Source organism: Homarus americanus, unplaced genomic scaffold (assembly GCF_018991925.1).
Source record: "Homarus americanus isolate GMGI-L3 unplaced genomic scaffold, GMGI_Hamer_2.0 scaffold16894, whole genome shotgun sequence".
Taxonomy (NCBI): domain Eukaryota; kingdom Metazoa; phylum Arthropoda; class Malacostraca; order Decapoda; family Nephropidae; genus Homarus; species Homarus americanus.
In genome coordinates, this window is record NW_024746541.1 from 548,556 (window position 1) to 573,830 (window position 25,275).

Genomic DNA, 25,275 nt, shown 5'->3' on the forward strand with positions numbered 1-25,275 from the left:
ATATAGGGTTAATGAGATTTATAGATGGAATTATTTTTTAGTAGTGGTATATAGATTAATTAACACTTTTTTAACTGTTTATATGAAGGAAATATATATAGTTGTTTGTAAGTAAATTATAAATGTATATAGATGTGTAATTTGCATATACATGACTGTGATGGGAGGTAGAAATTATTATGACTTTATATATCAGTAAGGCTATATTGATACCTTATATAGTATAGAATATCACTAAAAATTAAGAATATATTAAGTTTTTATATAATATTACAAGAAAAAGAAGAAATATAAGAAAAATATATATTGAATATTTTGTCATATTATACCAGAATTATCACCGTTTATATTGAATATATTTATGGAGTTAAAAATCATATAAATTATATTATACTTATTCAATTGATAAATTATCTAATTAAATTGATAAATAGTGTATATTTTTAGATGATAAATTGGGAAATAGATGGAATAAATAAGAAAATAACTCTATTGGAACCCGGTTTTAAGGAGCCTCTCAAGATGTCAACAAACAGCTCACTACAGGTTCAGATTTTACTAAGTTAATATTTGTTATTATTTTCTCTTATTATCTCACTATTACTTTATTAAATGTCTTCTAAACTTATTATATTAGTTAGTTTAGTGATTTAATTATCTTAGTTGTTTTATGACTGTTGTTAAGGACCGGACAGTTACTGAGGCTCTATGGTGATTTATGTTAATGTTTAATATTTTATCCTCTTCACCACTGATTGACTCGTTAGCTGCCCAGGCGATCGGTCACGTCTCTGTTACACACTGTTGGCTAGTACTGGGCATGCACCGGCTCCTGAATGTACCTGAACCCGCTCCAGTGTTGGTCAAGTCTGGTCTTGAAAGAGCTCACACTCGGTGCCGTCACAACACTCTCTGGTAGATTGTTCCAAGAGTTTACAACCCTCACTCCGAAAAAGTTTGCCCTCACAGTTTTCTGGACTTGTGGTTTCTTCAATCTTGAGCTGTGACCCCTTGTGGGGCGAGCGTCCGCCAGCTCCAGGTAAGGACACTCAACTGAGTAGTGCCCCTTGAGATGCCTATACACCTCAATTAGGTCACCCCTTGCCCGTCTGTAGTATAAGCTAGGCAAGTTCAGGCGCTCCAATCTCTCAGGGTAGCTGAGGTGCCGAAGTGCAGGCACCAGTCTGGTGGCCTCCTTTGAACATTTTCAACCAACTGACAGTCCCTAATATCTCCGGGACCAGGCGGGTGACAGTACTCCAGATGGGGAAGCACTTCACTCCTGAAGATCGTTACGAGGGACGGACCGTCTAGATATCTGAACGACCTTCTTATAAGACCCAATAATTTATTTGCTTGATTTACCTTCTTCTCGCAATGGCCCGAGAACTTCAGCACATTGTCAACATACACACCTAGGTCCTTCTCACACACAGTCTCAACTAGTGCAGTTTCTTCATCCCGTTGGGACATATGATACGCCTCCTTACCATTGGTATGCCCCAGGTGCATCCTCTTACACTTCGTGACATTGAATCTCAGCAGCCATTTCTTCGACCATTCCTGGAGCCCACAGAGGTCCTTCTGCAGCTCTTCACAGTCCGCTTGATTCTTGATTTCCCGAAATATTTGGCGTCATCGGCAAACATTTGTATGGAGGAGTTTACAAAGTCAGGCATGTCATTTATGAAGCAAACAAACAACAGCGGGCCCTGTACAGTGAACCCTCAAAGATGTTCACTAAAAGGAGGGACCACCTGTCTCAATCTTCCGGTCTTGTACTAAATGTATAAAAACGATAAATAACGATATAAAAAACACCCAAAATACAGTACATATTATCCTGACCACTGGGGTTAGTTGTACACACTTTTTCCTGTGAAAAAAGCCACAATTTTTAGCAACACATTACTGTACTTATTTTGTACTGAAATTTACTACACTAAAAGACTAAAATTTTTATCTCTTGTTATATGACGTCTATACTCAAATTATTCGTCATCTTGCAAGGATTCCATCAATGAAAGTTATATTCTTCTAATTTTAGTCTGTGACATTTTATAAGATAAAAACTTTAAGCCTTAAACTACCTTCGCCTGTTTTGGGAATGTTTCTTAGGGAGGTTCTTAGCCCAGAACCAACAAATTTTTTGTACGAATCTTCCGAAATCCGGATTTACAGGGTCCGGATCTTCGAGGGTTTGCTTTACACTGATCTGTGGTACCCTGCTTGTGATGAGTACACATGATGATTTCGTGTCATTAATCACCACACACTGCTGGCGGTCATGGAGAGAGTCTCTGATCCACGCTAGGACATTTCCCCGAATCCCATACCTTTTCAGTTTAATTTTCAGCCTTTCGTGGGGTACAATGTCGAAAGCCTTGGCAAAATCTTGATATATATTGTCGATATTACCACCCCGTTCCAGAATATGGGTCCAAACATCCAGTACCTTGAGTAATTGTGTTAAGCAGGAGCGCCCCGGCATAAAACCGTGTTGGCAATCATTTACAAGGTTGTTTCGTAATAGTCCTTCCATGACAGCATCTCTTATAATGCTCTCAAGTACTTTACATATTATGCTGGTCAGGCTCACCGGCCTATAATTATTTGTGGAGTGACGGTCACTTTTCTTGAAGATAGGACTCACATAAGCCATTTTCCAATCACTGGGGACCATTTGTTCATCCAGGCATTTACAAAACAGAATCTTCAGGGGCTCTGCAAGCTCGTTGCACAACTCTCTTAGCACTCTAGGATGCACCATGTCAGGGCCGGGACTCTTATGGACCTTTAGCCTGGACAGTTTATTTCTAATACCCTCTTCTGTGAACACAATGTGGGTCAGTGCTGTGTCGAACCGTCTGTCCTCAAACTCAGGAAGGTTAGTTGCATCCTCTCTTGTGAACACCGAGGAAAAGACACTGTTCATTGCCTCAGCTTTATCCTGGTCAGAATCTGCGTAACTATCATCTTCAAGCCTCAGGTCTGATACTCCTACTCACATTTTTAGTGTTGACTTTGCATAGCGGTAAAACGCCTGTGGCTTTGACTTGACCTTGCTTGCAACCAGCCTCTGGAACTCCTATTCAGCCCTTCTGCACTCTGACTGTGCTTGGTTCCTGGATCTGGCAGACATCCTCCTGTCCTGCTCATTGTTTTACCTAACCCACGTCTTGATGAGGTTTCTCCTTAACTTAGTCTACCGCCACATGGATCATGTGTAGCGGTCTCCTTGTATTCCTAGAGGCACTGGGTTTGGTCTTGGGTATACATTTATCAATCAAATGGGTCACTTTACTAGTTATGATATTCAGCGTAGTGTCTGCGTTCTTATGCCTTAGCGAGTCAGGCCAGTTGATACCCCTCATCTCTTCCCTCATCCCATTGTAATTTCCCTCGTAATATTTGCCCCTTGGTCTGGTTTTGTCGTGAACTAAGTAGTATCAGTTAAATCTGAAGGACTATTTAATATTCAGGTGAAGTATATTCTTACAGATCGGGTAAAGTGATGTGGCAGTTGTGTGTGAGGGTGAACACAACACACTGAGGTCATGTGTGGTGGCACCAAGAGAGATGTTCACTCGTCACCAGGACCAGTGAGTCATGCTGGTGTTGGACCATCTTTCTGCAGTGTTACCAACTAAAACAGGTTAGAAAAGTTACTTTATATTATACTGTTGTGAAACTGCTTAGTCTTTATTAAATGAAATCTTTTATGTTTTAAGTTTTAATGCAGCTTAACTTATGTTGGACCTCTGTATACAAGATGACATTATGTACATCCAACAAACTTACTTATTTTGTTACCTAACCTAAGGTATGGTAAACTAAGGTAAGCTAGAGTCCCTATAATAATAGTAATAATGGTTACCCCTCGTGTAACGAGGATGGCCGGCCCAGGGGCCACCTAGGCATGAATTTGTTTAAGGTGTAGAAGCTATCGCTAACACAACAACCACACCCTGAGTTAACGAGCTGCATGACCCAGTGTCAAGGAATAGTCCGAGAAGACCGGACAACTCGCCAACTGTATTGGCTAACCATTACACCTGAATACGATCCACAAATCTATTAACATCCAGGTCCCCAATTACTGCTGGGTAGACAGAGGCAAGTGGCGTAAAGAAACTTGCCCATAGTTTCACCCTGCTCGAGGATCGAACCCGGATCCGCTCAGTTGCAAGGCGAGCAAGTTGACCATTACATCAGAGGTGGGAACAGAGCTTGTGATCACCAGGCGCCATATTGTTGTCAGTAGGGAGCCGCCCGATTCTACGTCAGTTGCCACTTGACCGTTGCTTAAGATGGACAGATGAGTTATTTTTCTTTACATTATAATGGGAAGTTGTCCATTTAGATGCAGCAATAGGACAGACAAGAGATTTAACATACATAGATTCCCAGCAGACCGTAAAGATGATAATTGTGGGGTAATAGAGTCAGTCATCAGGCTGAAATACTACACCATCATTGTGTGGGGTAATATTTATGGCTGTACAGTACAGTATAGTACAGTATAGTACAGTATAATACAGTACAGTACAGTATAGTATTATTTTTAAGTAATAATACAGTAATAAACAAATGGAACACTTCCATTCCCAAGGTGTAATGGTCGCACTGGTAAATGAAATAAAAGCTCACATCTTGGAGCTGGTATACAGGGGGTCCTCGGGTTACCAACTGGTTCCGTTCCTGATGACGTTCGCAAGACGGAAATGTACATAAGTCAGAACACATGCTATGTGCATACTGTACTGACAGAACAATGATTATATCATAGCCTAAGTCATGTGTGTGTAGGCGGTGGGACGTGTGTGTGGGAGCTCCGTGTTTTTCGTCGAAAAACAGGGTCTTTCCAGGAGTACCCGGTCCGATTTCTTGGAAATCTGATTCGTAAGTGACTAGCGAGTGTCATGACCAGTACAGTATCTATCTGTGATCCCCCTGAGTAGATATAATTGTCAATTTACTGGTGAATCTGTGACTACCACGTGAGGTGTAGGCCCACCAAGCTCCCCTCAGTGCCATGGCTTGTAATCTGAGCCCTGTCCACCCCTCACTCTCCCCCACCATCCCACCAGGCCACCCAGCTGACCACAACTCAGCCGTCTCCACACTGCCAGCTACTCAGCCCTCACTAGCTCCAAACATTCCAATTTCAACAAAAAGGGTAGAAAAGTACATGATGATGATGATGATAGGAATTAGAATGGGGGTGGAGGAGAAGGGAGAAGAGAAGGCATTGGGGTGGAAGAGAAGTCACCCCATGGTGCCATTTCACCCATAAAATTTTAGTTCTTTTGGTGTAATTCAAGATTATTTTCTTTAAATCAACACTGCACTGCATTATATATTGTCAATATGTAAAATAAATTTCAAAATGACCAATAATTTGCTTGGAAACACAGAAAAAAAGCATTTAGTTGAAGAGAGTCTCAAGCAAGATGTTACCTCCAGTGAAAAGAGAGAGAGAGACTAACGCCTGTTTGTGTGTTAACAGGCTGGATGGCGCGCCAGAAATTAGTTTCTTTACCTTCAGTTATGTTCAATAATTGTTAAAATTACTAAAATATTTAATATTAAACTTTTAAGATTATTGAATAGTATAAACTTCTTGATATTTACTAAAATGGTAAGGAATATAAGCTCTAGAACCAATTACTGTATTGGCGGACTAATACTACAGCTGGTGGACCGCCCAATGCAAGCGAAAACATGTGGAGGTCGGCTCGTAAGAAACTCGTTAATCGAGGGATTGCTCGTTAACCGAAGTTAAGAATCTTATGGAAGGTAACTCGTTAACCGAAGTCTCGTTAACCGAGGCGCTCGTTAACCGAGGGACCACTGTATAGTATATATCAGGTGCCTCAAAGAGAGCTCAGGTTCTCAACTGGCTCAGCCATGTTAATATTGTTATTTCTATCCACTTTGTATCTGTATTTTTCTGGCTAAATAAAATGTTTCAATTCAATTCAATGTTTGAATTGAATTTATATACATCTAAAATAATTTAATTGAAGACAAAAGAAGAAATAGAATGAAAAAATACAGTAAATGAAAGTAAAAATAAGTCACCAGGTAAATAGAATACTGTGTTGTAAATTTCAAGTTTAACTGTGTTCGTAAGTTGGACGCTCATTAGTCGGGGACCTCCTGTATTGAGATTGATATTGAAACAGTTTATTTAGCCAGAAGAACACAGATACAGAGTGGATAATAATAACAATGCAGTGGTCCCTCGGTTAACGAACACAATTCGTTCTAGAAGGTCGTTCGTTAACCAAAAATTTCGTTAACCGAAACCATGGTTTCAATGGGATTTTGGGTAATTGGTTCCAGCTCACCGAAAATTACATACAAAGTAAAAATAAATGCAGTAAAGTACACTTACTTTGAGGTGTGTATGTAGAAGGCTCCTGGTTGATGACGATGATGATGGGAATTAGAAGTGGGAGTGGAGGAGAAGGGAGAGGAGAAGGAAGTGTGGTGGAAGAGAAATCACCCCATGCTTCATGCCGTCATTTCACCCATAAAATTTTAAGTTCACTAGGTGTAATTCAAGATTATTTTCTTTAAATCACCACTACACTGCACTATATATTGTCAATATGTAAAATAAATTTCAGAATGACCAATAACTGTACTGTAAAAACGTAAAAATAGTTTATGTTTAAGAGAGCCACAAGCAAGATGTTACCTCCACTGACCAGAGAGACAAACTGACGCCTGTTGGGTGAGTTGAGTGGCTGAATGGCACACCAAAAACTAGTTTCCTGTACTGCAATTATGTTAAATAAGTGTTAAAATGACTAAAAAAATTTAATACAGTCATGCGCCGGTTAACGTCCAACCGAACAATGTCTGATCGCATATACGTCAGTGCCCCCGTGACGCCTGCTGGACCACCACTCCACGATCCCCTGACGGAGACACGATGATCCTTCCCATACTGGCAAGATATTATGTGTTAAAGGAATATCCTTCCTTAGGCTTTAGTAAACATTTGCCTCCAGGTGTAATGTTAACCTACATCTATTGAGGATAAAATCTTTCACCTACATATTGACAATAACACATTTGCTGTTATTAGACATATCTAGTTGCCTCAACAATTGCAACCCCAGTTGCAATTGGGGTTGCAATTTCAAATTCTGTGTCATTACTAAGGAATAGTAAAGTCTCTGGTGCACTCTAAGATTAAGAGAGAAAACGGAGGACTCAGGCGTCCTGAAGCGAGAGAAAACGGACTCCTATGATGGGCGACACAAATTCGCAAATAACATCTGACATCTGCTTACCAGGAGTGTGTACAGTTCAACTTGTGTACAAATAAATGTATATTCCCTTTATGTGTTTGCCCTTAGGGTAATTATTTCTTTTACCTGTATAGTATATACAGGTGCTCCTCGACTTACGACGGGGTTAGGGACCCAAATCCAGATCGTAAGTCGAATTGGTTGTAAGTCGAAAATGCTTAAATAATACCTTTGAAAATCTAAAGTGAGTGTTTCCTTTTCTTCTCTGCACCACGAGACTCTCACTTTTAAGCTTGCCAGCCATTTTAAAGTGAATTACAAAAAAAAATTTTGTCAGTACACAGCGCACTCACTAACGTTGGGACTCGAAAATACGTAATTTGACGAAATTTTGGTACGACTGAGGCGGTCGTATGTCCCGGTGGTAATAGGTCGAGTATGTTGTAAGTCGAGGAGTAGCTGTACTGTGTGTAGACTCTCACAGTAGAGTTACAAATATATAATAATGGGAAATACTCGATATAATAAAAACCAAATGAATATTAAAAATGTTGAGTCTACCCCTCAAGTCTACTGTACTGTCTCTAGAACAAATGTCTCCCTGTCCCTGCCACGAAAATGCCGTCAACTTTAAAACTACCCGCAGACATTCTTGGGTACATCCAGGACCGCGAAATAAAAATCCACGAATTATGCGGGCGTACTGTTACTCCACTGAGAACCTTTTTCCATTTATTACCACTCTTGGTTGCCTGTCCTCGAGCCAGTTGTTAATCCACGTCAAAATCTTGCCTGTGATGCCATGTGCCTGGATCTTAGACACTAACAGTGCCTGTGGGACTTTGTCAAACACTTTAGAAAAATCCATGTACAACACATTCACCGTTGAGCCTTGGTCCACATGTTCTATTGCTGTTTTAAGGAATTTAAGTTTGTCAGGCAGGATTTTTTGTCCATGAAACCATGCTTTGACGAGACTTAACCTAACCTAACCTAGCCAACCATGGGCTGTGGTTGGCTCTGGCACAGTGTTTTAGTGGTAGAAAGTTACTCTCTGTGATCTCTGAAGCCACAAATATTCTCTCTAATTCCAGGTGTTGTTCTTCTCCCTCAGGCGGTGATGATGCGTCGAGCTGGTTCTTTACCTCTGTGCAGAAGGCCGCTTCGAAGTGTAGTGTACATCCTGTCGTGCGCCGGGGCGTTTATCCTCGGCAGTTTGATGACTCTGATGTCCGTTGACCCCATGAGGTGTGACATTCACCAGTGTACTGAAAAAATTAAGCGCATTGATGTAGAGGACACCAACAGCTGGCTGGGCATGTGGGGCCACAACAACAAGGGTCCAGAGAAGAACGTCTTCCTGGTCATCGTGTTCCTCAGCGCTCCCGTCAACCTGGAGCAGAGGAACGTCATCAGGCAGACGTGGCTCAGCGAAGAAAAATCGGACACGCTTCATTTCTTCGTTGTGGGAGTGGGAAGCTTGAGCGAGGACCTCAACACCACGATACAGTCAGAACAGAAGAGATTTGGAGACATGTTATTGTTGAACAACATTATTGACTCTTACCAGGCACTCACTAAAAAGCTGCTGGCATCTTTGGTCTATGTTCACTATAACGTAAAGTTTAGATTCCTGCTCAAGTGCGACGACGACACTTATGTTCAGATTTCGCAACTGCATCGGGAGCTGAAGGGCGTCCCATATAAACAGCGTCTGTATTGGGGATTCTTTGACGGCCGAGCGACGCCCCGGAAGACCGGACCTTGGAAAGAGGCAGACTGGGTGTTGTGCGACAGCTATCTGCCGTACGCCCTGGGCGGCGGGTACATCCTCTCCTCCGACGTCGTCACCTTTATCGCCACCAATTCCAAATACTTAAAACTTTACAATAATGAAGATGTCTCTCTGGGCACTTGGTTGGCCGCCCTAGACCTACACAGAGTCCACGACACAAGATTCGACACGGAATATAAATCCCGCGGCTGCAACAACGACTACCTGGTGACGCACAAACAGAGTACGCTGCACATGAGAGAAAAATTTAACTCCCTAAAGGCCACGAGTCTCTTGTGTCGAGAACAGTTCCAGGTGAGGAAGTCTTACAAGTACAACTGGAATGTTCCGCCCTCACAGTGCTGTGTCAGGAACGACTCTTCCATACCTTAAATAACTACTCAGTGTCCCTCACGCAGTGTATACAGTGTTGAGTGAGTCAGTGTCCCTCACACAGTGTATACAGTGTTGAGTGAGTCAGTGTCCCTCACACAGTGTATACAGTGTTGAGTGAGTCAGTGTCCCTCACACAGTGTATACAGTGTTGAGTGAGTCAGTGTCCCTCACACAGTGTATACAGTGTTGAGTGAGTCAGTGTCCCTCACACAGTGTATACAGTGTTGAGTGAGTCAGTGTCCCTCACACAGTGTATACAGTGTTGAGTGACTTACTGTTTTGGTTATTGGTGGTAGAGTTGAGTCTGTACTGTACTGTACTGTACTGTACTGTACTGTACTGAACTGTATTGAATTGTACTGTATACTGTATTGTACTGTACTGTATTGAACTGTACTGTGCTGTATTGAATTGTACTGAATATTGTATTGTACTGTACTGTACTGTATTGAATTGTACTGAATACTGTATTGTACTGTACTGTACTGTATTGAACTGTACTGTACTGTATTGAACTGTACTGTACTGTATTGAATTGTACTGTACTGTATACTGTATACTGTATTGTACTGTACTGTATTGAACTGTACTGTGCTGTATTGAATTGTACTGAATACTGTATTGTACTGTACTGTACTGTATTGAATTCTACTGTATTGTCTTGTCCTCAACTGCTTAAAAAGGAAAGAATTTGAAACAAATGAAATCTACATTTTCTTACTCTAAAAAATGATCTGTAAATTGTGACAATAATCGTTACAATCATTTTATATATTGTAAGATTCTGTTCCAGTGTTCCCAGGTATAATGTTCCCGACCCTACAAACATTAGTAGTGTCCTGCAGCCAGTGGTCAAACAAACATATTTTACTTTATCGTCTTAGCCAGCCGCTCATCACATATTTTGGATGCTGTAATGCCGGCCACTAATACAGTACTGTACTGTATCAATTTTTTGGCTATATGCGGCTGCAGATATGAGGGTTACGGACCCGTGCTTTACTCTATTGGTGGTAAAGTGCTTGTCTCAGGGTCACACGCCACTGTGTCCTGGGATCAGATCACCAGAATGGTGCTATCCAGTGTGGCCCTCACTACCAAACACTGGATCATGGAGGATGGCCCTCACTACCAAACATGGCCACACAACACTGTTATGTATGTGGCCAGAGAAAGGTAGATGTAAATAATAATAATAATTTAAATAAGAGAATCAAGCTTCCCGATTTATTTGATACAGTTTATTCATGAGTGTGAGGGTAAGAGAGCCATCATGTGGGCGCCTAATAAAAGACAAGGTGTTATTGACTAGAGTGACAGTACACATTATGAAGATGTCTCAGCACAACACATTAGTATAGGAAAACTTGTAAATATGATAATTAGTGACATTGTTAGATGAGACAGTACTGTACTTGTTGTTATTACTGTACACAGCTTTAAGGTAAGATTTGTCACAAGATAATATATGCTCTAGATGTTGTTACAGTGTTTATAATACACCAAGGGAGTATACTACAGCAGAACCCCCACTTAGTCCAGAAGGAAGTCCGTTATGTCGAGGTTCCGTTAGATGTGAGACCCCCATTTAACGGACTGTAACCATTAGATGGAGGGTCGTTACATGGAGGCTTCACTGTTGTTTATATTATAATGTTGTCCAGTATTTTGTTTAATGGTGCCATAGTTTATGTACTGTACTGTAGTTATGGTGCCATAGTTTATGTACTGTACTAGTCTTGTTTAATGGTGCCATAGTTTATGTACTGTACTGCAGTTATGGTGCCATAGTTTATATACTGTACTGTAGTTATGGTGCCATAGTTTATGTACTGTACTATAGTCCTGTTTAATGGTTCTGACTGGTACATCCTATATTTTATGGGTGTGGATAATGTTAAGTGATGATGATGGTGGTGGTGATGATGATGATGATGATGATGATGATGATTATGATGTTAAATATAAGAATTATTAATTATTATATTGTCATTGTGATAATAATGGTCCATGATGACAGTTACTTGCTCTCCTCTTATTATTTAGTATGTGGGTAAGTAATGTAGTGTATATTACCATTGTTTTAGTATATTGCGTCACAGTGTACATATTATTGTATAAATAAATTATTACTATGGAGAATGTCTTGTGATCATCCATCTTATATATAATATTGATGTACTGGTCAAACCTTCCTGGACGTCTGGTGAGTAATTATATCATCTACTTATAGTTGGTTAATGTAATAATAATAATAATATATTCAGTAAAGTTGTCATACAGGTTTACAATGGGATAAACATGTAAGGCTTTGGGGAACTCACCACCAGAGTAACAGTGTGATTTTTGTACCATTCATTTCAGAGAGTTTTGTTCTGCTATGACACAAGATGCTATGGCCAGTTCACCTTTGGTTTACTGGCAAAATGTCATTGATTTTTATGGTGTAAAACTCCCGGCGTCTCTGTGCTGCCTGTTGAGTGTCTGGCGAGAGTAAAGTAAAGTCAAACTAGCCATCTACCTTACCAAGTTCTTTAGTGGATCATATTGGTCATCTAGAGAGTGTTACCATTATTATGTTTTTGCTTGAATTCAATATTTTCATCAATGTTTAATTTCACACCATTTCATTATCGATGTTAACGTTATTACAAGGATCAAATTCTGCATTAATTTACCTTTAAAATGAGACCTTACTGAATAAAATTGATAAATGTTTGGAGGTTTTATGACATTTTGAATATGTACAAACTTTAAACCCCTTTTTCTCAAATCTTGGTTTTGGTGTGTTCACAGTTGCCTTAATTAACGCCACATATAAACTCTGCAGGTGTACGGTCCAGGTAGGCCGTGGGAGTACAGTATACTGTGCCAAGACAGTGCAGGTGAACAACAATGGCAAACAGTAAAGCCTAGTTGACATTCCATCCAACACGTGAAGTCTGACTTGTCTGCTGAGTTGTACACCAGCTGCTGAGTTAGGGTCGTGGGAGGACTTTTACTTACTTTACTTTTATCTTCTTCACCATTGATCGGCTCGTTAGCTGCTTGGGCGATCGGTCACGTCTCTGTCACGCAGTGTTGGCAAGTACTGGGCATGCACCGGCTCCTGAAGGTACCTGAACTTGCTCCAGTGTTGGTCAAGTCTTGTCTTCAAAGAGCTCACACTCGGTGCCGTCACAACATTTTCTGGTAGATTGTTTCTAGAGTTCACAACTCTCACTCTGAAAAAGTTTGCCCTCACAGTTTTCTGGACTTGCGGCTTCTTCAACCTTGAGCTGTGACCCCTTGTGGGGCGAGCGTCCACCAGCTCCAAGTAAGGATGTGGGGTAGGTGATGTTTGGGTTCACACTCAGGATGGGATGGAGAAAGGAAACTCACAATGTGCTCTCTGTATGCATGTTGTATTGGATGTACAATGCAGCTTGGTGCTGGGAAGTGGCAGCGTGGTTACAAGCGTTGAGTAGAGAGAGCTGGTTGGTGAGGGTGCTCAGAGGAGGACAGCTTATGGGTCGCCATGCTCGCCGGCGGGAGCGAGGGCCGCCAGGCAGCGGCGGAGGAGGATGTGTTGCTTGCGTGGCTTACTAGTTGACCTCCGTCATGTAAGGCGGCGCTGGTTGACCTAGACCACGAGGCATACACTGGGGAATTCGCGGGGTCGGCTACTCAGCGACAAGAGTGTTTGTAGCGGAAGACCGTGTAGATATCTGAACGACCTTCTTATAAGACCCAATAATTTATTAGCCTGGTTTACCTTCTTCTCGCAATGGCACGAGAACTTCAGCTCATTGTCAACATACACACCTAGGTCCTTCTCACACACAGTCTCAACTAGTGCAGTTTCTTCATCCCGTTGGGACATATGATACGGCTCCTTACCGTTGGTACGCCCCAGGTGCATCCTCTTACACTTCGTGACATCGAATCTCAGCAGCCATTTCTTCAACCATTCCTGGAGCCCACAGAGGTCCTTCTGCAGCTCTTCACAGTCCGCTTGGTTCTTAATTTCCCGAAATAACTTGGCTTCATTCGCAAACATTTGTATGGAGGAGTATACAACGTCAGCATGTCATTTATGAACAAACAAACAACAGCAGGCCCAATACACTGCCCTGTGGTTCCCCACTTGTGACAGGTATGGATGACGTTTTCGTACCCTTAATCACCACACATTGCTTGCGGTCATGTAGAAAGTCTTCTATCCACGCTAGGACATTTCCCCGAACTCCGTACCCTTCCAGTTTGATTTTCAGCCTTTCATGGGGTACACTGTCGAAAGTCTTGGCAAAATCTAGGTAAATATTGTCGATATGGCCGTGAGTCTTATTTGGCCGTGTGTCTTATATGGCCGTGTCTCTCATATGGCCGTTTGTCCTATATGGCCGTGTGTCTTATATGGCCATGTGTCTCATATAGCCGTGTGTCTTATAAGGAGTAATACAATCTCCCACCTGGAGCACTGCCGTTATGAGTATTTGTCTTTTGTTTTGTTCTTGTGTTTGAGAGCTCAGTCACTACTTAGTTGGAGAGGGAAACTTTACAACATTAAAATGAGTTTGTAGCCTCATTGTCATACGCCGCTGTGTAGAGTAACTTAGTCTGTCGATTAACTTTGTGTAAGTGACTTGTCAACTCATGGTTGGGAGACCTCCGTTCCAACCCTGACCTGACCTCACGCTAAGCCACAAATTCCATCCATACACACAGAGAGAGAGAGAGAGAGGTACCTGTAGGCCCCGATGTGGATCAGTGACCTGTACCCGAGTGGGCTAATCCTGTAAAACGAAGAAAAAACCAAAACACGCAGAGTAAACGTATATTGTTAAAGTCTACCCTAATTATTTCGTTTTAAGGATTTAAAGAAAATGTTATTATTTCGTGGGTAACTAATATACTCTCTATTTGTATATAGTGAGTCGGTAACTAGTATTTTATAATTTTCACCAAGTCACAAATGTGTCTGAGCTCTTTGGAGGGTCAATCACGCAATGAAATTCCTTTAAAAAAATGCTAAATATCTCTTGAATCCCTTTCTTGGTTCTCATTACAATGTCACTTGGACTACTGTTAGTCATGGTGCTCTGTCTTAACACAGAAGCTAAAACCTAAGCCTCTAATTGTTCAGAACAAGGCGGTTAAGTCATTTGGGGTAATCTCATTTCTCCAGTCGGTGTCGCCATAGTTAAAGTCCCCCATGATAAGGAGGTGGCTAGGGTTGAGCACTGTTGCGTTGTTTATTAAGGCTCTTAAGTTCCTTTGGTTTGGTAGGCTACAGTAAGTCTCTTCCCTTTAATTTAATTTAACACCATTTGGACTTCAAAAACATCCTCCCCCTGTACCCTCACCTGGCTGGCTCTAAGGTCTTGCCTAGTATGGATATGGTCACAAAGTTCTTCAATCATTGAACATATTAAGTGTGGCGGATAGAGTGAAGCAACTGAGGCTGAATCTTGCTTCAAGGAATTTCAATGGACTATGCCCAGAGTGTCCAAGGATTAGGGACACGAACCGGCAGGACACTAGAGGGAGTGAACACAATTTTAAGGTACCTGGTGTCCATGGCCAAGCTATAATCACTTCCTTCTTTACTGCTATAACAAGTTACCACACCGCATCAAAACCAGTGATGTTATTAGCAATTCAAAGCTTAAACTAAACAAGTACTTGCCAACAGAGACGTAACCGACGCCCAAGCGACTTACGAGCCAGTCAGTGGTGAAGAGAATAAAAGTAAAAAGCTATAATTTTTTATAATAATAATTATTATTATTATTACCATTATGATTACTGTGATTATTATTATTACTATTAATATTATTAATAATATTATTATTATGATAATCATACTTATAATAATAATAATAATAATAATAATAATAATAATAATAATTATTATTATTATACTCTTAGTCATTATTAGGTAACTCTGTAATACTGACCCTCAGTGAAAGTCATAAACAATCTGACTATTGTTGTGTTTAGGATGTGGCCTCTCAGTACCTCGCGTTGGAGGCCACCTACAGGATGTGGCCTCTCAGTACCTCGCGTTGGAGGCCACCTACAGGATGTGGCCTCTCAGTACCTCGCGTTGGAGGCCACCTACAGGATGTGGCCTCTCAGTACCTCGCGTTGGAGGCCACCTACAGGATGTGGCCTCTCATTACCTCGCGTCGGAGGCCACCTACAGGATGTGGCCTCATAGTACCTTGCGTTGGAGGCCACCTACAGGATGTGGCCTCTCATTACCTCACGTCGGAGGCCACCTACAGGATGTGGCCTCTCTCTACTTCGTGTTGGAGGCCACCTGCTGGAGGCCACCTGCTGGCTCACGTTGTTTACATATTTGTTGTAGATAGATTTTTCTCCTCCTCCTCTTCCCGCACCTCTTCCTCCTCCTCCTCTTCCCCCTCCTCTTCCTCCCCCTCCTCCCCCTCCTCCACCCTCTTCCTCGCCGAGTCGTCTTCCCGTTTGCAACATTTTTCATATAAATTATTAATGATTATAAATAACTATGTTTAATTGCCTGGAGGGACGGATGGAGGGAAGGAAGGAGGGAGGGAAGGAGGGAAGGAGGGAAGGAGGGAAGGAGGGGAGAAGGGGAGGAGGGAGGGGAGGAGGAAGGAGGGAGGGAAGGAGGGAAGGAGGGAAGGAGGGAAGGAGGGGAGAAGGGGAGGAGGGAGGGGAGGAAGGAGGGAAGGGAGGGAGGGGAAGGAGGGAGGAGGAAGGAGGGAAGGAAGGAGGGAGGGAGGGAGGGAGGAAGGAAGGAGGGAAGGAGGGAGGAAGGGGAGGAGGGATAGTTGAGGGAAGGAAGGAGGGGAAGGAAGGAGGGAGGAAGGGAGGAGGGGGAGGAAGGAGGAAGGAAGAGGAGGGAGGGAAGGGAAGGAGGAGGGAAGGAAGGAGGGGAGGGAGGAGGAAGGAGGGAGGGGAGGGGAGGGAGGAGGGGAGGAAGGAGGGGAGGAAGGGAAGGAGGGAGGGAGGGAAGGAAGGAGGGAAGGAGGGAGGAGGTGAGTGGAGGAGGGATTGTTAAAACTGTCGACTGTACAAGGACTTTCTTAATTACTGTGTGTGAAAATACTTATTGTGTTGTAGACTTCTGTGTGTGTGTGTGTGTGTGTGTGTTGTAACGTGTGTGTGTGTGTGTGTGTGTGTGTTGTAACGTGTGTGTGTGTGTGTGTGTGTGTGTGTGTGTGTGTGTGTGTGTGTGTGTTTGTGTTGTAACGTGTGTGTGTGTGTGTGTGTGTGTGTGTGTTGCAACGTGTGTGTGTGTGTGTGTGTGTGTTAACGTGTGTGTGTGTGTGTGTGTGTGTGTGTGTGTGTGTGTGTGTGTGTTGTAACGTGTGTTTGTGTTGTAACGTGTGTGTGTGAGTGAGTGTGTGTGTGTCTGTGTCTGTGTGTGTGTATGTAATAATAATAATAATTAACGGTTTATTGAAAAAGTCGGCAGCCTGAAGGCTGAAAATATACATTGGACAAAAATGACTTATTACATACAAAGACATGGGGTGGGCGGGTCGTTTAACAAAAGCTTTCATTACTGAAAGAAGAAGGAACAATGATTGAACATACAAATTATTATAGTTTACAGTTGATGGCCCGGGCCTGGGCTGGTCATGGAGACACCAGGTGGTGTGGTGTTCACGTGGTGTAGTAACTCGTCCTCGGGTGTTGATATGAAAGACCTCACGTGGTACATGGAGACACCAGGTGGTGTGGTGTTCACGTGGTGTAGTAACTCGTCCTCGGGTGTTGATATGAAGGATCTCACGTGGTCATGGAGACACTGGGTGGTGTGGTGTTCACGTGGTGTAGTAACTCGTCCGGGGGCGTTGATATGAAGGACCTCACATGGTCATGGAGACACCGGGTGGTGAGGTGTTCACGTGGTGTAGTAACTCGTCCGGGGGCGTTGATATGAAGGACCTCACGTGGTCATGGGGACACCAGGTGGTGTTGTGTTATCTTGTAGTCAGGTGTGAAGCCGTCCCCCTGTTGTTCCCAGGGTGAACTGATTAGCACCTCCTGGTCAGGAGATGGCGGTCAGTTCCCAGGGGTGCTTATCTCACTGGTGGGTCACGGCTTTCACTGGTACTGTCTAGTGCTGAATTCACTGGCTTAAACACTGTTCATCACTATTCAACACTGGTCCCACTTCTTTCCGAAACGAAATTGTCACTTTTGATTATGTTGATATCCCGGTGGTGAGGATGGGTCCAGGAGAGGGACTTGAGGAATCAGCGGAACATTGGCCAAGGGGGCCCCTGTGTGTGTGTGTGCGTGTGTGTGTAATAAATATAATAATGATAATAATAATAATAATTAACGGTTTATTGAAAGAGCATGGCAGCCGGAAGGCTGAAAATATACAGTTACATAATTGGTGAATGGGTTTCTTGATTGACAAATAACATAAGTTATACAAATATGATATATAATAATAGGTGGGGAGAAGCTCAAACTACAGGGCATTTCAACATAGTGACAGTGCAAAAACGTAAGATTGACTGGGAGTGAATACACTTGTTGATTACAAGTAATTGATAATTTTTACAATGGTTGGGACTGGGCTGTTCTTATAGCAACCAGTTCGTGCTCGTATGGGCTGGATGCGGTTGTGTTGTCGAACAGCAATTCTCGGACGAGGGATCTTGGGTGGTAGTAAGAGCCGGTGTCGAGGATGGTGCAGAAGCTTCTCACCAAATTTGCAGATGAGGTCGTGGTGGTAGTTAGAGAGAGCCAAAAGGGTCAATGTGTTGAGTGTACCTTGATATGTGGAGTAGGAAGGGGAGAGAATAATCTTGCATGCCCTCTTTTGCACTTTTTCTAGGTGTTTACGTTGTGTGGCATTTAGGGAGGAAGACGAGGTAGGGGAGACATAGGTGAGCTTGGGAAGTATGAATGTTGAGTAAACACTGAGGAGCTCGGGTGCAGGAACTCCGAGGGACTTGAGTCGGCAGAGGAGGTGGAGACGGAAACTGGAGGATTTGACAACTGTACTGACGCATGTTGGGGTCAAAAGTAATGGAAGGGGGTGGGACAACGTCGGAGGAGAGGTTGATGTGCATAACCATGGTCTTGGTATGGTTGATGGTGACGTGGTTGTTGGTGGCCCACTTTTGGAGACTGTTCAATAAATCCTGAAGGGCGGTATAGTTGGGAGCAGAGTTGTTGTCACTGAACCCAACGGTAAAATCGTCGACATATTTCCAGCGAGCAGGGGTTTCTCTTAGGGCATCATTGATAAGCATAAGGAATCAGAGCGGTCCCATCTTGGTGCCTCGGGGGGCACCACAGGTGAGCGACTGAAAAGTGGAGACAGCCCCTCGGAAGCATAGGGCTTGGCGTCGGTCACTGAGGAAGTCTGTAAGCCATGGTGTAAGACTTCTTCGAAACCCGAAGTCGATAGCTTTGTCGATGATTAAATTGTGGTCGACGAGGTCGAAGGCTTTGGTGAAGTCAATGAAGGCGACAGCCACAGACGTGTGTAATAATAATAATGATAATAATAATAATAATAATAATAATAATAATAATAATAATAATAATAATAATAATAATAACAAAAAACGGTTTATTAATAGAGTTGCAGCCGGTGGCTGAAAATATACAAACTTACATGGCGTGGGTGCCCCAAGTGACCTGAGTCGTTGTAGCATGTAGAGTCGGTACGAGGCTGTCTTGATTGTGTTGTTTACATGGGCCTTCCAATCCAGTTTGTGGTCTATAGTTACACCCAGGAGGTTGGCAGACTGCACTAACTGGAGAGGATGGGCACCCACTGTGACTGCTGGAGTGTGCACTGTAGTGGTGGCGGTATTGATGTGCATGACTGTGGTTTTGGTGTGATTGATGGTGACCTTGTTCTCCGTAGTCCATGCCTTGTAACGATAAGTAGTCCGGTGAGGTGTTGTCCACTGTAACCCCCCAGTGCAGTCATCCACGTACTTCCACCTGTGAGGAGTGTCAGATAGAGCGTCGTTGATCAGGATTAGGAAGCACAGTGGTCCCATCTTGGTCCCCTGGGGAACACCGCAGGTGAGGTGTTGGAATGTGGAGACAGAACCCTGGTACCTCACTGCCTGACGACGCTCACTCAGGAAATCAGTGAGCCATGAGACCAGGTTGGTGGGCAGCCCTAGTGCAATGTCCTTGTTGATAACAGTGCAGTGATCAACAAGGTCAAAAGCCTTCCTGAAGTAAAAAAGGGCAACGGCCAGTGATGTCTTACGTTTCTCCAGGTAATAATAATAATAATAATAATAATAATAATAATAATAATAATAATAATAATAATAATAAAAATAATAAAAATAATAAAAATAATAATAATAATAATAATAATAATAATAATAATAATAATAATAATAATAATAATAATAATAATAATAATAAAAATAATTAATTAACGGTTTATTGAAAAAGTTCTGCAGCCCGATGGCTGAAAATATACATTGGACATAACTTACTTATTACACACATTGGTACTTTAACAAAAGCCTTCATTAGAGAAAGGTAAAGGAACAGTGAACATACAGATTAATGTAGGTATTGAACAGCAAACACGTAGTGTAGTAACTTCCTCCCAGATGGTGTTAGGAGGGACCTCACGTGGTGTAGTAGTTCCCTCACAGATGGTGTTATGAGGGACCTGATGTGGTGTAGTAATTTCCTCCCAGATGGTGTTAGGAGGGGCTTGACGTGGTGTAGTAATTCCCTCACAGATGGTGTTATGAGGGGACTCACGTGGTGTAGTAATTCCCTCACAGATGGTGTTATGAGGGGCTTGACGTGGTGTAGTAATTCCCTCTCAGATGGTGTTATGAGGGGCCTCACGTGGTGTAGTAATTCCCTCCCAGATGGTGTTAGGAGGGGCCTCACGTGTTATAGTAATTCCCTCACAGATGGTGTTATGAGGGGACTCACGTGGTGTAGTAATTCCCTCACAGATGGTGTTATGAGGGGACTCACGTGGTGTAGTAATTCCCTCACAGATGGTGTTATGAGGGACCTGACGTGGTGTAGTAATTCCCTCACAGATGGTGTTATGAGGGGCTTGACGTGGTGTAGTAATTCCCTCAAAGATGGTGTTATGAGGGACCTGACGTGGTGTAGTAATTCCCTCACAGATGGTGTTATGAGGGACCTGACGTGGTGTAGTAATTCCCTCACAGATGGTGTTATGAGGGGCCTCACGTGGTGTAGTAATTCCCTCACAGATGGTGTTATATGAGTGATTTGTGGTCCCAGGCCTTCCTATCATAGACGGATTAACACATCGGTGGTTGTTGTTGGGTCTCACGGGCCGTTATCACTGGGTACCTGGGACCTCACTGTGTGAAGGTTAACTTGGGTACGACTCGGCTGTTACTGTTGAGTTGTTCTCACCGACTTAAGAACTGTTCACCACTGTTCACCTCTGTTCAACACGGGTTCTATTTCTTTCCTAAATGAAATTGTAACTTCTGGCATGAACTTGTTGATATTCCGGTGGGGAGGAGGGTTCAGGGGAGGGAGTTGGTCTGGGGCAACATAACAGTTGACCTGGCTGCTCCGAGAGGAGCGCCAGGTACGTCTTGACCCTTCGCTGGTCAATGATGTAGTGTGTGTGTGTGTGTGTGTGTGTGTGTGATGGTGTGTGTGATGGTGGTGTGTGGTGGTGTGTGTGATGGTGGTGTGGTGGTGGTGTGTGGTGGTGTGTGATGGTGGTGTGTGATGGTGGTGTGTGATGGTGTGTGATGGTGGTGTGTGGTGGTGGTGTGTGACGGTGGGGGTGGAGGTAGCGGAAGGGGTGATGGTAAGTGGTGGTAGCAGGGGCGTGGTGGGGGGCGGGGGGTCACGGTACAGTGTATATATATAATAGACGTTTGGTCGCGTCTCACACACTAACACTTGGTTGTCAGCTTGGAGTGGAGTGCTGACGGACGGCTGGAGCTGACACCGAGGACATCCACCCTCACAGGTCTCATTCAGGTCCACAGTAACTCCTTAGCTTCAAGATGACCCAGACGGCAGCCCTGTGTGTGACTGCGGTGTTCCTAGCCTCTGTTCTTAGTGTGGACACAGCGGCTGTTCCATCACCAGCTCCCAGGAACAGTGACTACGGGTACCACCGCCAAGACTACTACGACAACCAGTACCACCGCCAAGACTACTACGACAACCAGTACCACCACAACGACCAACACTACCACCACCACCAGCACCAGCTTTACCGCCCCTACAACTACTACCAGCGTCTCAACCCTTACCTCCTCAAGGGCGGTACACTCACTGGTAACTTAGGGCTCTCAGCTGGACTTTTGGCCAACCCATTCGCTGCTCTCGGACTTGGCGGTGGTTTGGGTGGACTTGGCGGTGGTTTGGGTGGACTTGGCGGTGGTTTGGGTGGATTTGGCGGTGGTTTGGGTGGACTTGGCGGTGGTTTGGGTGGACTTGGCGGTGGTTTGGGTGGATTTGGCGGTGGTTTGGGTGGACTTGGCGGTGGTTTGGGCGGACTTGGCGGCTACGGTACAGGAAGCCTGGGTGGGTTAGGATTCAATGGAAACTTGGGATTTTCCTATGGATGGTAATTACGACTAGGGGCGAGTCTTAGCTGTTACGGCCACAACGACCAGAAGGCTTCAGCTTTAACGACCACTATCAAATCTCCATCAAAACGACCACAAACTTTCAACCAAGACGTCCTCAACTCCGAGCTTAACGACCCTGACCAAACACCTCAGTGGTGTGAACGACATCATTCTCATCACGTGTGGTCGTCCACCCCCTTCCCACACACACAGCACGATCACTCACTCGCTCAACCAATAAGAAACTTGGTATAAAATAATTATTTCCGCCAATCAGAAACAGTTTTAAGAGGAGTGTGTGTGTGTGAGTGGTGCATCTTATCATCACAACAAATAGACAATTTCATACACTATTAACAGGATGGTAGAGTGGAAGCTCCAAAATGCTCCCTCCCGGTAAAGTCCCTCATGATTGGGTTTAAAGGAGCCGCCGTAGCTGACAATATCCTCAAATAACACAATATTCACCGATCTCTTCCTCCCTGTGACAACGCCAACACGGTAATCTTCAGCGTCCATCAATAACTTATTTATGTGCTTATTAAATCTACGCCAGATTAAAGCTCGCTCGTGTCTTTTCACTGTTAGCAATGGCGTTTATTAATGAAAAGAACCATCGTCAAATACATAATGTATTTTATAATTAATGTTATGACACTTCAGAACTCATGTTGGAATTTTGACATCTGAGGTTTTTTTAATAAGTGAAGTTGTACAGTATTGTAAGTTTAGTGTCTAGTAAAGCACTTACGATATGTGAAATTAATTTGTAAGTTGAGAGTTAAGAAATAGGAATGATAGATTCATGGTTCTTTTTATAAGTACTTAAGGTTGTATATTTTTATGCTTCAGCAGTTAATTTTTGGAAGTTAATGTTATTATCTAAGTGAATCTTTGTTGTAAGTAAGGTTCAGTTACTTAAAGCATGAGAACTAGACATGTGAAGGATCAGGTACAGTGAACCACTAAAGTCTCTTCCCCTGAATCATGAACCCAGAGATTCAGACTCGTGAACCAGAGGCAGTAGAGAAAGATGCACTATTCTGTCCATAAGGGTTCAGATTCATGAGTCTTGATCTGGGGGTTCATGGTTCAGGAGGAGAGGCGACAGGACTTAAGTAGTTCACTGTACTTTTTTATAAGTAACAGTTCACTGTAAATTAAGACCAAAAAATGTCACTTTTGTAAGTTAGGGTTCCAGAACAGTTGTGTTCCTCTCAGTACTGTGTCCCAAGACCGTGGCTCAGCCTGGGGAAGTTCGGAACACATGTGTGATATAATACTTAATTAACTTCAGATTAAAATAAGATAAAATCATATTATAACAAGACTCTACCATAAAATCATATTATAACAAGACTCTACCATAACTTGATGCCTTAACACTAGTTAGGTGACAACAGCACCTCTAAAAAACCTTTGTAAAACATAATGAACTTTAATGTTGTTTCCTAACCGGTGTTAAGTTATGTTAGAGTCTCGGTGAAATATGATATTATTTTGGTGTTTTATATTAAGGCAACCAGTACAGTATATCCCTACAGCGTTATATACTAGGTCCTGCCTTCACACACTGGTCCTGCCTTCACACACAGGTCCTGCCTTCACACGCTGGTGTTGAGGCTCTTGCTAGAACGTGTTATAGTGTATTAGCAACACCTGGTGTATTATATGACCACGTGTTATAGTGTATTAATAACACCTGGTGTATTATATGACCACGTGTTATAGTGTATTAATAACACCTGGTGTATTATATGACCACGTGTTATAGTGTATTAATTGAATTTATGTGATAAATGATTTATTGTGTAATAAATATTTTATAAACCAGTTGAGTTTTATATCTTATTGAGTGGCTGGTGGTGGTCATAGCATAAGGAGGGGCACAGTGTGGCAGGCGGTACACACAGTGTGGCAGGCAGTACACACAGTGTGGCAGGCAGTACTGTGTACAGTACTAATAGTCCAGAGTAGAAATGAACTGTTGAACGTTGCCAAGTTAAATTTTTCTCCTAACTGGTGATGTCAGAACGTATCTAACTGACTCACTTAAGCTACCACACAAAGATGGATTCTCAAAGGTTGTTAAGTTAAATTTTCAGTGTAAGACTTATGAACAGCGGGAGAGACATACACTCATTCACAACTTACAGCACTCCGCGCACACACACACACACACACACACACACACACACACACGCTCTATCGGACACTCCTCACAGGTGGAAGTACGTGGATGACTGCACTGTGGGGGTTTCAGTGGACAACACCGCACCAGACTACTCATCGCTACAAGGGACCCTGGACAGGCTATATGCATGGACTACGGAGAACAAGGTCACCATCAACCACACCAAAACCGTAGTCATGCACATCAATACCGCCACCACTCCAGTGCAAGCCTCAGCAGTCACAGTGGGTGCCCATCCTCTCCAGCTGGTGCAGTCTGCCAACCTCCTGGGTGTAACTATAGACCACAAACTTGACTGGAAGGCCCATGTAAATAACACAGTCAAGGCAACCTCGTACCGTCTCTACATGCTACGAAGACTCAGGTCACTTGGGACACCCACGCCAGAGCTGAGGACCATCTACAACGCCTTTATTCTCCCCAAATTAACGTATGCGTCACCAGCCTGGTCGTCTTCTCTCAACGCCACCCAACAACGTCAGGTAGAGAAGGTACAGAAAAGGGCCTGCAGAATCATGCTCGGCGCAGAATATTCCGGCTACACCAACGCTCTCTCCACCCTGGAAATGCCATCCCTCAGTGACCTCCACCACCAAGCACTGGAAAGGTTTGGCAGCCAATTAATGCACCACTCTCGTCATCGCCACCTCCTGCCACCTGCAGCCCCCCGCCCACCTCGCGCAGTCCGCCACTACAACAAAATTCAGCCCATAAGAGCCCGCACCGATAGATATAAGAACAGCACCATCCCATCTATTGTTAAAATAATAAACAACTCCTGATTTATGTACTGCACAGCCCTGTAAATGTATTCAATGCATATTATATCATTATGTCCAAATCAAATGTAAGTCTGTATATTTTCAGCCACCGGCTGCAACTCTATTAATAAACCGTTTATTATTATTATTATTATTATGATTATTATTATTATTATTATTATAATTATTATCATTTACACACACACACACACACACACACACACACACACACACAGTGTATTAGAACAGAGACGAAAATATCACTTATCTGTGGAATCAACTTTCTACCAAGACCTATTCTTCTCCGTCTCTCTCTCTC

General features: G+C 43.2%; 2 protein-coding genes across 6 annotated transcripts; both read left to right on the plus strand.

Annotated features, from left to right (window-relative positions):
- Positions 1 to 473: 473 nt before the first annotated feature.
- Positions 474 to 9,681, plus strand: LOC121879271 (beta-1,3-galactosyltransferase 6-like). Of its 5 annotated transcripts, none has more exons than XM_042385862.1 (3): positions 474 to 546; positions 3,502 to 3,655; positions 8,360 to 9,681. In XM_042385862.1, exons 2-3 carry the CDS (start codon positions 3,610 to 3,612, stop codon positions 9,430 to 9,432), a joined length of 1,119 nt encoding a protein of 372 aa, XP_042241796.1. In that variant the 5' UTR covers positions 474 to 546; positions 3,502 to 3,609; the 3' UTR covers positions 9,433 to 9,681. The 5 variants fall into 5 exon arrangements, with proteins under 5 accessions (XP_042241796.1, XP_042241795.1, XP_042241798.1 ...); XM_042385861.1 differs by having other exon boundaries at positions 507 to 562; XM_042385864.1 differs by having other exon boundaries at positions 533 to 562; positions 3,489 to 3,655.
- An 11,644-nt stretch (positions 9,682 to 21,325) lies between these two features.
- LOC121879315 (glycine-rich protein 23-like) lies at positions 21,326 to 22,684 on the plus strand. Its single transcript, XM_042385921.1, has 3 exons — positions 21,326 to 21,535; positions 21,566 to 21,954; positions 22,665 to 22,684. Exons 1-3 carry the CDS (start codon positions 21,429 to 21,431, stop codon positions 22,682 to 22,684), a joined length of 516 nt encoding a protein of 171 aa, XP_042241855.1. The 5' UTR covers positions 21,326 to 21,428.
- The last annotated feature ends 2,591 nt before the right edge of the window (positions 22,685 to 25,275 follow it).